Below are 13,809 nucleotides of genomic sequence, written 5' to 3' on the forward strand. Positions count from 1 at the left end.
TGGCTTAGTGGTAGAGTGGGTTGTCCAGTAATCGAAGGGTTGGGGGTTGGAATCCCACTCTTTCGTTGTGTCCTTGGGCAAGGCACTTTACCAACATTGCCTCTTATGAATGGGTATGAATTGTGCATAAATGTTGGTGGTGGTCAGTATGCCCCAGGGTAGCTGTGGCCACATTGTAGCTTACCACCACTGGTGAGTGACCGGTGTGAATGAATAATAGTTTCTGTACGCGCTTTGAGTCTCCTTGAAAAAAGCGCAATATAAATTACATTACACGGGATGAGACTCTGCTATTTGCCCCACGGGGATGAATAAAGTTTTCCTGATTCTGATTTTATTTCATGGGAAATAATCCCAAATATCATTTTGTGTGCCTTACTACATTTTAACCCCAGTCTAATTGTGCTCATCATATTTTAACGAGTTTTATAGCCTTATCTTTCCATTTTTATACCTATTGGCACTGACAGTTTTTATAGAGTTTCCATGACAATTACAACTCAATTATGATTACAACAGCAACAGATTTTTCAAATACAATTACAATTACGTCATAATTGTAATTAATTGTCAATTGCGTGATTACAATTATAATTGACCCCAACCCTGGTCACGGCCCACACATTGGGAATCCCTTCCTTAAATGGCAGCTGAAAAGTGCTGAGACGTCTAAGTGTGTGTGTGACCTATTTTAGAGGAGATGTTTGAAAGTTTGGGATGATAAATAGTTTGTTATGTTGTGTTAAAGTTGAGCACGGCCATGTTCAAAGTCAAACCTATAGTACACAGTGGGCTGTGTGTGTGTGTGTGATCTTACCCCACACTGCTGTAAAACTTCACAGGTCTTTTTAAAGTTTCAACAAAGACACACAAAAGTATTGAATTTCCTCAAAAGAGTGCGAGCAATAAAAACCCTCCTAAAAAAAAAGACTCCAAAGTTGCACCAGAAGGTTTCCTGACACTTTTATTGACCATGTGGTTTGGGTGAAGCCATACATGGGCATTGCTGGGAGTTAGAGAGCAAAGCGTCTAATGATGCATGGTAGATGGAGCTCTGAACGCTTCACACAATAAACTCTCTGTGTTGCACGGTTAAGCTCGTAACTCCTTCGTGACATTGACTTTTCCAACTGCTGCTCCCACTTTTCCCACTGGCTGCAGGTCAGGAAAGAATGTTATACGCATGGAAAGTTCATGGAAGGTAATTGTGCTCAAAATAGTCAGATTAAAAGGCTCCTGGTGTCACTTTGCTGTTAATAAATCTGTTTTTTTGATGGGAGTAAAATGTGATTTCCAGAACAGAATTCTGTTTACTAGTGACACGTCTTTAGTTTACAACAAAACACAAGCAACAAATGAAGTAAACAGAAGTAAATGGTGCCCAGTTAATGTTTTAGAACAGACAAGGCAGATTGGGGGCCACACGAGGCCCTGTGACTATTTTTGTGTGGCCCCAAAGTAAATCATAAAATGACTGTAAAAAATAAACAAAATAACTTTATAAACACATAAAATATGATGGTAAAATACACAAAAGATAACTATAATATTAAAAATCACTCCAAAAACACACAAAAAAGAGTGGGTCGTCCAGTAACCGAAGGGTTGGGGGTTCAAATCCCACTCTATCCAAGTCATTATTGTTGTGTCCTTGGGCAAGGCACTTTACCCACATTGCCCCGTATGAACTGTGCATGAATGTTGGTGGTGGTCAGAGGGGCTGTAGGCGCAAAATGGCAGCCACGCTTCTGTCAGTCTGCCCCAGACCAGCTGTGGCTACATTGTAGCTCACCACCACCGGTATGACTGATGTGAGTGACTGGTGTGAACTAATAATGGTTTCTGTACGCGCTATGGGTCTCCTCAATATAAATCACCATAATAACCATTATTATTATTAAAATATGATACAAAAAATACACAAAATGGAAACAGAAATACACAAAATGTTGGTGAACTGCACAAAATGACTCTAAAAACACACAAGCAACAAAAAACAAACACAAAATGAGAAATAATGCACAAAATAATAAGAAAATACACACAATGAGCCCAAAAAATACATGTGCAATGCAGAGTCTGTGCCTTTTATTTAAACTACTTGGTATCTTGTACCGTATTCATTGAGTTTTCTTCATTAATCCTCACTATCGTCTACTTTTCCACTAGAGTCTGATCTCAGTGTTCAAACTGTCTCAAATATTCATGTTTTGTCCATTTTTTTCAGCCTATAAAAAACACTTCTTCTCCTTCTCCTCCTCCTCCTCAAATGAAATCACTGAGACCTTCACCAGGGGGAGGTATTATCTCAAACATCACATCACTGTGCTGTAGGTCAGACTGATGACACTGTGTCTCACACAACAGTTGCTTAGAGGCTAAATTATACAGCCTGAGTTCACCAGGAGGTGATGTGATAGTTTCAAATCAAGCAAAGTCCCAGAAGACAAACTATGTATAGGATGCTGAGGAATGTGAGCTTACACTGAGCAGTGACACAGTTGCTGCAGTTGCTGCTCAAGTCCTACTTTTTCCACAGCTGCCACACAAACACATTATTACATTATTATTATTATTTTAGGGAGGGTGCAGCTTGGATTGGGAGTAAACTCATGACAGCACTAGAACCTAAATAATCAAACAAGCTGCCCTCAGAAAGGCCTTCATTGTGTTCCATCCAGTTTAGCACACACACACACACACACACACGTTCACTCCTACTCTCAATTTAGAGACTCCAGTCAATCTTTCATACATGTTGGAGATTAGCGATGGCCAACTGTTATTACAGCAGGGGCCACAAATATGTTTGTTCTTATCCGAGGGCCACGTTATCAACATTCAGATCATCATTTAAAATAATGATCATGTGAGCATTAATACAGTACGGACGAAAGGTTTGTGTGTTTTTGTTGACATTTTGCATTTGTTTCTTTCATTCTGTGTGTTTTCGCTGTTTTTTTGTATATTTTCCTGTCATTCTGTGTGTTTTTGTTGGGTTTTTTGTGTTGTTACTCTTTTTGTGTAATGTTATTTAATACATTTATCTGTTTTTTTAAATGCTTTTGGAGTCATTTTGTGTATTTTTGCTGTTGTTTTGTGTATCCTGCTATTTTGTGTATTTTTGTTGGGGTTTTTGTGTAGTTAGTCATTTTGTGTAATATTGTTATTTTTGTTAATTTTTCTGTTTTCTGTTTTTGGGTCATTTTGTATTTTATTTTTTTTACTTGTATGTGTTTTTGGATATTTTTCTATACTTTATGTGTTTGTGGAGTCATTTTGGGTTTGTGTTGTTATCCTGTGTATTTTTCTGTCACTTTGTGTGTTTGTATTTTGTATTTTTGCTGTTGTGTTGTGTATCCTTCTGCTATTTTGTGTATTTTTGTTGGGGTTTTTGTGTTCATTTTGTTGTTTTTCAGAGTGTTTTTAGAGTCATGTGTATTTTATCTTTACATATATGTGTTTTTAGAGTCATTGTGTATATGTATCTATACTTTTATGTGTTTTTGGAGCCATTGTGTATAGTTTTCTATACTTTTCTATGTTTTTGGAGTCATTGTGTATAACATCTGGAAATTATAAATACACTGGTTCTGGGAAGGCTGACAAAACTCCTGAAATAAAGTAGAAGTTACTTATACCACAACAAAAAGGTTGAATGTGTGAACGAGACAAAAATATTCGGAATTACAGCATTAATAAATTGGAGAAATCAATGACTAGTTGTGAAAAATGTCTTTTTTTTCCTTCACATTAATGTTGACAAAAGCAAAATCAATTATTTCTATTTTTTTTTTACTTTTGAGCAAATACCTCTCCTGATGTTTCCTATTATGTAAGAATAAAGTCCAACAACACTCAGTCATGCATTAAAGATTTTGGCTCTTTAGTTAATCACACAGTAAATGAATGATTGGTAACTACTAACAGATTATTTTTTATTATCTTGTCATTTAGAAATGGATCATCAGTAAAAGCTGTTCTGGTCTACGTGGAATGTGACAATAATGTTTATTGTCAAACGGTGAAGAAGTTATAACGACGACTAACATGCTGTGACTTGTTGATTCAGATAAACTTCATCCCATGACCAAATGTAGGAATGTGTGCTGCTGGCAAAGCTTTGTTTACGTTGTGGAAGCACAGCCAGGGTTCAAATGTGGCACTGCTAAGAGAGACAAATGTCAACAGTGTGACAGCCACTGCGTTCTCACTCGTTCATTGGAATAATTGTGCGATAGTTGCTCAGCAGTGCACATTTTTGGTGCACACACGATGAAACAAATACTCGAAAAGAAAAGAAGAATCAGACTGGGAGCTACAAATATTTGCTATTTGGGCAAATATTTTAATGTTGAAATCATCATTGCTTTTGTATTTTTTGGTCATTGTGTCATATTTTTACTAAGATTGTGAAAGGGCAATTCAATCACAGCGGGGGCCACAAAAACTTGATTGTATCTGATCCGAGGGCCACATGATCTATGTCAGCATTTACTAATCAGAACATACAACGGGAAAAAGTTTTTTTTTTGTCTTTGTCTGTGGTTTTGATGGTATTGTGTGTTTTGGTAATTTTTTTGTTCTTGTTGTAATTTTGTGTAATATTTTTTTTTGTCACTTTCTGTATTTTTGTTGTAGTTTTCTGTATTTTCACTACATTTTGTGTAATTTTGTTAACAGTTTGTGTGTCTTTGGAGCTATTCTGTAACGTGTTGTCGTTTTGTGTGTTTTTATGGTCATTTTGTTTGTTTAAGTGGTTGTTGTGTCTGTCTTTGTTGTCATTTTATGTTTTATGAGTCATTTCGTGTATTTTTGGAAAATAAAAAAAATTTTCTTTACTTTGTGCATTTTGCTGCTGATTTGTGTGTTATGGGAGTTATTTTGTGTATTATGTTGGGGTTCATATTCATTCCTACTTCTTGAATTACAATTTTTGGGAATTTGCTTCGGGTGCCGCAAAAAATTTGACTGAGGGCCACATGTGGCCCCCGGGCCACCAGTTGCTCATTCTAATGTAGAGGCTGACTGACACTACATGGGTGATTCCAGGCATATTGGCCTCAAACGTCACTCAGTCACTTGTTTTAAAAGAAGTCATGAGGACCATCTGTGAGAATTAAACACCTGTTTTTTAATCAGTCTGTCTGCTGTTTATACAAGGGGGGAAGTACTTTTTCTTTCTGGTTAAAATTAAAAAATAAATAAATGAACAGTCTAAACAGTTAGTAGTAGGATTTAAGGAGGTGCATTTATGTCCATATTATTCATTTATTCATTTAAAAGAAGTTGTTTTAGTATATATATATATATATTTTTACTTAAATCAAAAGGTCATTTTCAAATAAATAAAAAAAATCACTTCAATCCAAAAAGTTGCTTTGATCATAACAATATTTGCAATTTAAAAGAATCATTTTAAGTAGAAAAAAAACTTTTCAAAGAAAAAAAGTGTTAAAATGCAAATAAATATTTGACACAATTTTTTTTATAGATATTTAACTAGTGAATTTTTTTGATTGAATAATAATGAAACAAATCAACCTCTTAGACTTCAGCCAATCTCCATGTCAGTTAATATCACCATTTTTATGAAATGTTCCAAATATTATTTTTATTTGCATACTTATTTAGTACTCATTTTAGCCAATTTCAAAGAGAATGACAGCTTTATTTATTTATGTATTTTTATCTATTTAAGTGGATGAGATTAATCCAAAGCAATTCTTTTTTTATATACAATTTTTGCACCTGCAATCTTTATCTTTTTCAGCATTTGCTTTTTTTTTTTGCCACTTGTGCTGCTGCGATGCATTTATTTCAACATATTTTTAAGCATAATAATAAAAAAACACACACCTCATCTCTTTTTATAATGTGATTTTATTCAAACACTGATTACATTTTCCTTTAACACTGATGTAGTTTGCACAGTAAGAACACCAGTGGTGAAGTATGAAAAAATAATCCGATAATGGCAGCGTATTTGATGGACAGATTTACGTGCTGTGCAATATCTTTATCTAAGTGTTTGTACAATGGTACATAATCAATAGGGCAAGTTATCAATCTGTGAATACTAATTTAGTGATGCATCAAGCAGAAGAACATGAATACTGAGCGTACACACATAATACTTTTATACAGTCAACATTACATAACGTCTTTGCACATATATGTTCTACTCATTTATTGCAGCTTTGCAGATACACGTCATAACAGCAGCAGAAGCTATAATATTCATTGTAACACTGTGTAAACTATGTAATACGGTAATACTTCAAGTCTTAATACCTTCGGAGAATATAACAACCATTTTTAGCTGCTGTAAATGCTGTTTGATACCAACCACAACACACCACTCAATCTCCATGTAGCATAAAGCAAATACTTTGAACATGATTGTCATTTTAAACACATTCAAAAACCTGTTTACAATGTCGACGTGTCCATAAACAAACCGGATGCTTGATGTGGCCTCTCTCATATGGAGATAGATTTATGTCTTTATTATTCAATAAAAAAACAACAACTTTTGAAACAAAACAAAAAAAAAAAGTTTATTTTTTCATTATTATTATTGAAGTCATCTTTTTTTGTATTTGGGCCATATTATGGGTAGTACATTAAATTAAATCAAAGAAAATAATTTTTTTTCTTTGATTGTAAATATTGAAGTAAACTCTTTTTTTTTTTTAAATTAAAATGTTTTTTTTTCATTGAAGTGATATTTTTTATTGATTAATAAAAAATACACAAATCTACCTCCATACTCTCAGAAGTTTTGAAATCAGATTATTAATACAAACCAAACAATACTTCTTCATGTGTGAAATGTATCGAAACGTCATTAAAACAGATAAAGGCGTGTTTTCATTGACGTCTGACACTTCAGCATGTCCGAGCAATCACATTCAGTTCTCAAACAATCCAGTTTGGACTTGTTATCATGTCTGTGTATGTCATTAATCAAAGCCTCTCATATTTTTTATTTTCCTTTTCTGTACTGCAGTATGGAAGTAGAGAAAATACAAAAAGTATTTACAAGGCTAAGTGAGAGATGATGTCTCATGTCTATTAAAATGAAACCCCTTGCAGGCATAGAACTACTTTAAGATCTTCATTTCTATCTTATTGTCAAATCCGTGTTATACCCTGCATTCCTATTTTTAGAGAACATTTGAAACAACCATTTGGTACCATCTATGGCAGGGGTGTCAAACTCATTGTACTTCAAGGGCCAAATACGGACCAGTTGGATCACAATAATGTCTGTTTCAGGCGGGAAAACAAACAATTTTAACATTAATGTGCCCAAGTTTGCACTTCCAGTTATAAATTAGACATAAAGTATGGAAGGCATCAACAAGATTTAAGCAATAAGTGAGAAATACTTAAATGTCCTTTGATTTATTTATTTTCTGACCAATTTTTAATTTATTTTCAGGAGATTTTTTGGAATAATTTGAGAAAAATTGCAGGATTTTGGAAAAACAATTTACAACTGAATGATTCAGCAATTTACAGTGATGCATATTTTCTCTGTCATGTTAACGTTCTCGAATCAAATAATCTGAAGTGCCGGATTTGGCCCCCGGGCCTTGAGTTTGACACATGTGATCTAAGGTGAACATTCAGTCATCTTTCCATCGCGGTGCAAAAGCTGCTCCATATTTTCTAGATGCCTGATCAACATGGCAATGAGTACGATAGCATTTGTTTGCAGCAGTATATTTGACAGCAGTGTTACAGCCTTTTATAAAAATGGACGGATTCAGATTTATTTTGAAGCATACCACGAGCTGATTGCCTTTTGTTCGACTTCAGGCGTTGACAAAAACCAGACGAGTGGAGTAGATCAGGTCGGCTAGGTAGAGGATGAAGTTGACGGCGGTGAGAACCGCCACCGCCATCAGCTTATCCCACACGCACAGCCCTACGGTGGAGCCGCAGTTATACGGCCTGTTTTTGTTTCCGCCATGCTTCGGGTCGAAGTTGAAGATTGGCCAGATGATCGTTGCGGACAGATAGAGGACTACCGCCAGTAGGGCGTAACCTGACAGGAAACGGGGGAACGGGAACGGGAGGCAGCCCGTGCACTCGCTGATGCAGAGCATGATGATGGCCGCCGACAGGATGAAGCAGATGCAGTAGACGGACATGCAGTACTTGAGCGCGTCGTGGCGATCGTACACCACGGGGTCGCTGACGAAGACGAAGATGACGCAGGCCACGAAGGTCTCACCGACTTTGAGAAGACCTGGAGCTGTAGCCATGTAGCCGGCCACCTCGCCTGGACGTGCTTTACTGATGCTTACCTCGCTGATGTAAGCGATGGTGGCCAGGCATGAGAAGACGGTAGACACAATGCGGTAGTCGCGGATCTCGCTGGGGCCTACGGAGCCTTTGAGGAAGTAGAGGGGGAAGATGATGGATGCGGATAGGCAGAGGAGTGCGGCGAAGCAGGCGAAGGTGATGGGGAAGTTCTTCCAGGAAATGGGAGCTCTGGTCTGGAGGCCAAATAACTCCACCAGGATGACAAAGAGAGTACCGGCGAAGCTGAAGGCCCAGCAGAAGATGCACCAGTCTCCAGTGCCATGGAACAGTCTTCCGCCGTGCACGGCCACGGAGAAGGCCACGCAGGAGAAAATCAGGGCGGCCAGACGCGTCCATAGCAGAGGGCTGGATTGGAGAACAATAGCCATGATGTTGGTGATGAGAAAAACTGGAACGGTTCCTATCAAATGTCAGACTTCCTTTTCTCTGGGAGTCACTGCTTCAGATCATCAGCCTGTCAGCGAGTGTGAACTGTGGAAGAAGAAAAAAAACTATTTAAACCATTGAAAGTTTGCACCAGCTTTCAACCAGAGGTGTAAAGAGTACTGACATATCCAACTCAAGTAGAAGTACTGTTACTTGAAATAAAGAACAACAAAACTGCTGTGAACATGATACTTATCTGTTTTTATTTACTCAACAATGGTTGGGTGTAGAAATGTAACAAATTACTTTACTTCTTTTAAAACGTACTTAAGTAGAAGTAAAATTTCTGATTTAGAAACATACTCAAAAAAGTACAAGTACCCATAAAAGCAACTCAATTACAGTAACGTGTACTGTAATCCGTTACTTTCACCTCTGTTTGCAACACAATCCACACCGGCTTCCCCCCTCTACATAACATTTCTGCCATGCACAATGGTGTAATTGTCCTTTCACTTTTCGAAACAACAACAACTCCAATCATGGAAACACAATCCATTCCAAAAGCCCAAATAATGACAGCACTGTGGTCAGGCCAACAGCACATCTCCATCTGCTCCAATCATCAATCTTTTTCTTCTTCTTCTTCTTGTTCTCATAGTTTCTTTCTCATCTAAACCTCCAGACTTTTCTCCCTTTACAGTCACGCTGAACTGAGTGCAGAGTGTTTCTTTTTGACATTCCTCAATGGTCATGTACTCTGAGATGGGTGTGGCGCCACAACCTCCACTGACCCCGCATTCAGTCTGTCATCAGACTCTGTACACATTTGTTCCCCTCCCACTCACAGGATGCTGATGTACACTGAAAGAGTCGAGCACATTAACGCTGTTTAACAAAAGAGTATGCTATTGTTTTGTCTAGGCCTCCTGATATCTTGGCTCGTTTGTTTTTATTCCTTTGACATCACACCAGAAAGATACGTTTGAGAGGGACATGCTGCACTATCAGTATTTGTATCGGACATATCTTTCTTCACTAAACTTCAACCTAAACAAAAGATTGCATTACCATGACTGGCAGGAAATTGACTGAGTTAGGTATAATGCTAACTTTGCTAACCAGAATTTTAGCACAAATTGATTTGTTTACACATGTTACACCCCTGAACTTCTCTTTATTCAATTTTAGTGAACAATTCCAAAAGTTACATATCCAGTTTCTAACAAGTTACACATGCAAGCATTCCTCCCTATTTTTGTTGCAGTTTGATTGATCACCAGGGATTTACCCAATTAATTAAAGCTGCTGAAGCCTAAATGTTTTATCAGATACAGACATAGTGTAGGCCTCATGGACCAATAAATCAAAGGTTGTTTGCTTGAAAAACAGATTTAATTTGCCCCTTGAAATTTTGTTTTGATCTTCACTGTAAACAATCTCTTATTGACATTGTCAGAAAAGTTTCGCACATTGCATTTTTGGATGTGGATCCCATAGACGGATGCATAGAAGTGTCTTTATTTCAATTTTACTGTTATTTTTGTGTTCTTCAGCCAAACAAGGAAGACAGTGATTGGCTTGGCTCTATTTTAGTCCTAGTTTGTTCCTGGTTTTTCCCGGGATATCACTTCACGCCGCCATTGGGATATTTACGTAAGCAGTAAGCCCCTTTGCCACAACCTTCAGTTTGTGAAAACACCAAAAATTGTTGGCAGAGTTTTTTTTCAATAAATTTCAGTAAGAATGAAGAAAAAACACCTCTATGCGTCCGTCTTTGGTACTCCACCCACAATGCAATTCGCAAAACTTTTTCCGACAATTTCAATAAGATAGTGTTTACGATGGAAATCAAAGTAGTGATAGGCCGTTACATCGGCCGGCCGACATTATTGGCCGATTTTTGCGGTTTTTACGTGTATCGGCATCGACCGATGCGAGCTGCTGAGTTTGCCGATTTGCATTATTTAATATTTGTTAAATATTTTTTACTTATTGTCGTTCTACATCACTTTTGTTAATGTCAGTAAGTGTTCCTTTTTAAAAAAAATTGAGACTCATACCATTTGTTATCAGAAAAAATTGGTATCGGCATCTGCCCTAAATAATCCAGATCGGTCAATCCCTTCTTTCAAGCAGTAATTTCAACCTTTTACATCTGTTTTCGAGCATATAATATTTGATTTATTGAGTATTTTGGAGAGCAAACACAAGAAATCTTGGTAAGAATGAAGCACAAACACTTCTGCGCATACGTCTACGGGACTCCACATCCCACAATGCAATGCGGTGAAACTTTTTCGACAATGTCAATAAACCGAGTGCTTACAGTGGAGATCAAAACAAACTTTCAAGCAGCATTTATGACCTTTTATATCTTTTTTCATGCAAATAATCTTTGATGTGTTAATCGATGAGGCCTGCACAATTATTCTAAAAATCTCTCTTTTTTTGCTAAAAAGTTTTGCTGAATTCCAGACTAGAGCTCTTTAAACAAAATCACATGCTAGTTCTGAAGAATTATGCTATTCCATTCCAAACCCAATACATACAGTACATGTATATCTACTTGTTTGTTTCAAAATTTGTGGTTGAGGAGGTCGAATACAGTTGAAATATTGTACGCCGTGATGAAATGAGGGATATTTTAGAAATCACAGAAATACTCGGACCACACTGGCAGTTATGCCTCTTCCTCTTCGACCATTTGTCTTTGGCGTAAACCCTACACTCCTCTTAAGTTTACACAGGCGAACAGTCGTAAACAAGCAGGAAAGGCCTGTTTATATCGACCCTTTTAAAGACCTGTGGAAGAATAACAACGTGGAAAGCTAAAAGTCACGTTGATGTAAAATATTAAAACAGACGATAAAGAGACAAACGTATTCATTAAAAAAACAAGTCTTTTGACTTTGTGCTAAAGGATAACTCTGTTCAGAGTGTGGAGGGAGGAGAGCGGGAGCTATAAAAAAAAAAGGGGAGGAACTCGGGGAACCCCTGCACCCAGCCACAGGAACACATAGTTTAAACACAGTGATGGAGTGGAATAGCAAACGTGTGAGTCACCACAGCAGCAGGCCTCTCTCTTTCACCACTCCTCCTTTTCACTCCACCTTCTCCCTCATTTGTTGTAAGATTTTCCAACTCTTACTGATGTTTTCCAGATGTGCTGAAAGTTTGGCTGCTGCTGAACAACTGCTAACATTGTCGTTTTTGCCAACTCCTTTCTTTTCTCCATTTTTTCGTCGCGTTTGGAGGCTACTCCCTCTCTCTTTTTCTTTTAGTTGTCTTCTTTCTCAGAGTTCCATTTACTCCCTCTTCTTCAGCTTTAAACTGAAGGCACCAATTATGCCTCAACCCACTCAAAATAAAAATATTTGGAGGGTCGTAATGGAAAAATCAATCCCTCTATTCCTGCTCTGGGGCTTATGGAGTCTAGTCTAGGGAGGAAAATGGAGTTGGAAGATGCCACATCAGAAAATAAATGAAGGAAGCGCAATACACTTCCTCAAACAAAATAGGTGACAATGGGGTTAATATTTCAGCAAAGCAATCAGGAAGTCTTTTTTTTTTCTTTTACATTTGTGAGGAAGTGTTCTTTTTTCTATTCGTGAGGTCATGTGGGCTGCTTGTTTGGTTGTCATGATGACACAACATCATTCACTCAATTTTACCCATAATTCAATTACAGCGGGTTCATGGTGAATGCACTGGAGGAGCTCTGTTTGCAAACACTGTTTTTATTGCAGTGCCTAAAGCTTATAAATGGAGAATCTCACTCAACTCATATACATATATTTTTTTATTTGTTTAACTTCTTTCAAGAAAAATGTATTAGTCTCTAGTTTTTATTAAATTAAAAAGAAAACAAAAGACGTGTAATGGTGATATTTATCTGTTGGAGTTCCACAGGGGGAGAAAAAATCCCTTTGTGTGCATTAGGTCTACGATAATGGCCGTATAGGTTTGTGGGCCTCATGCATGATGTTCATTCATTGACATTTGGAGGGGGGAGTGCCGCCTGCCACACCCTAAACTCTCATAATAAGCACATTACAGCCACACAGAGCAAAGACTGACAGAAAAATAAACAGATTCACAGCCAGCAAACATGATCTTACCACCTATATTGTAGAATCCTCCCCATTAGAATCAATTAGAATTTATTTGCAGTTGCTGGCAATGTTTCAACCAAGGATTACCATCATATTTAAACAAAATACACACAAAAAGACTATCTAGAAATAATATAAATGGTAAATATACATGTAAACATGTTTTTTTTACCTGTACCTTTTTTTTTTAAAGCTTAAGAAAGAAATATAGTAATAAGAAAGCAAAAGGTAAAAATAAAAAAGTAGAGTGGAGTAGTGGATACAACATGCAAACAAACAAAGATTAAAAAAATAACAATAATAGTAGTTATTTCTTCTTATAGCTTCTATTACCATGGAAACGTATACTGTAAGAAAGCACATTGCACTAACATGAATGAAAAATGACTCAACTAATATATTTAAACAACTTTTTAAAGTACTTGATGTTTTATAGTTGACTTTATAAGGTTTTTCTTACCGTTTTTTCTATAACAGACAGCTTAGTGTCCTCTGTCCAGCATCCAGTAGAAAGGAGCCGCGCTTTGCTCTTCCAGTCTATCTAACTGTTCTTCTTTTACTATGGGGGCCCAGAGACTCTGTGTCCCGCCCTGAAATAACCAAATTAGGCTTCAGATGTCTGCACAACTTCTTTCTCCGTCAGCCTCAGCTCCACCTCCGCCTGTTCCTCCTCCACCCTGACAAACACACCCAGATTATTACTGAAGAACTCACCAACCACACGTTCTCCCTCCATTACATCTGGCAGTGGATCGATTTTTTTTTCTTTTCTTTTTTTTTATTTAAACAAAAAAATTATTTATTTATTTTTTAATTTAAAAAAAAAAATAAAATAAAAAAAATAAATCTTTTTTTTTTCAAAACCTTTTCTGCTTTTTCACTAAAATGTGCAGGTAGGTCTTCACAGAAATTGTATTTGTTATATGAACCAATATATTGTTTACTGGAATATTGCACTATAATGGTGTCACTGGTAAGAAACACCCTAGTT

The 13,809-nt window shown here is 36.9% G+C and overlaps 1 protein-coding gene across 1 annotated transcript; it reads right to left on the reverse strand.

Moving 5' to 3' along the window:
* Window positions 1-7,681: 7,681 nt before the first annotated feature.
* LOC114458448 (myeloid-associated differentiation marker homolog) lies at window positions 7,682-13,454 on the reverse strand. The gene is made up of 2 exons (XM_028440816.1): window positions 13,279-13,454; window positions 7,682-8,808 (listed from the first exon to the last, which is right to left on the reverse strand). The coding sequence occupies exon 2, from the start codon at window positions 8,703-8,705 to the stop codon at window positions 7,824-7,826; it is 882 nt and encodes a 293-aa protein (XP_028296617.1). The 5' UTR covers window positions 8,706-8,808; window positions 13,279-13,454; the 3' UTR covers window positions 7,682-7,823.
* Between the last annotated feature and the right edge of the window lie 355 nt (window positions 13,455-13,809).

The sequence above is a fragment of the Gouania willdenowi genome, unplaced genomic scaffold (assembly GCF_900634775.1).
Source record: "Gouania willdenowi unplaced genomic scaffold, fGouWil2.1 scaffold_119_arrow_ctg1, whole genome shotgun sequence".
Lineage (NCBI taxonomy): Eukaryota > Metazoa > Chordata > Actinopteri > Blenniiformes > Gobiesocidae > Gouania > Gouania willdenowi.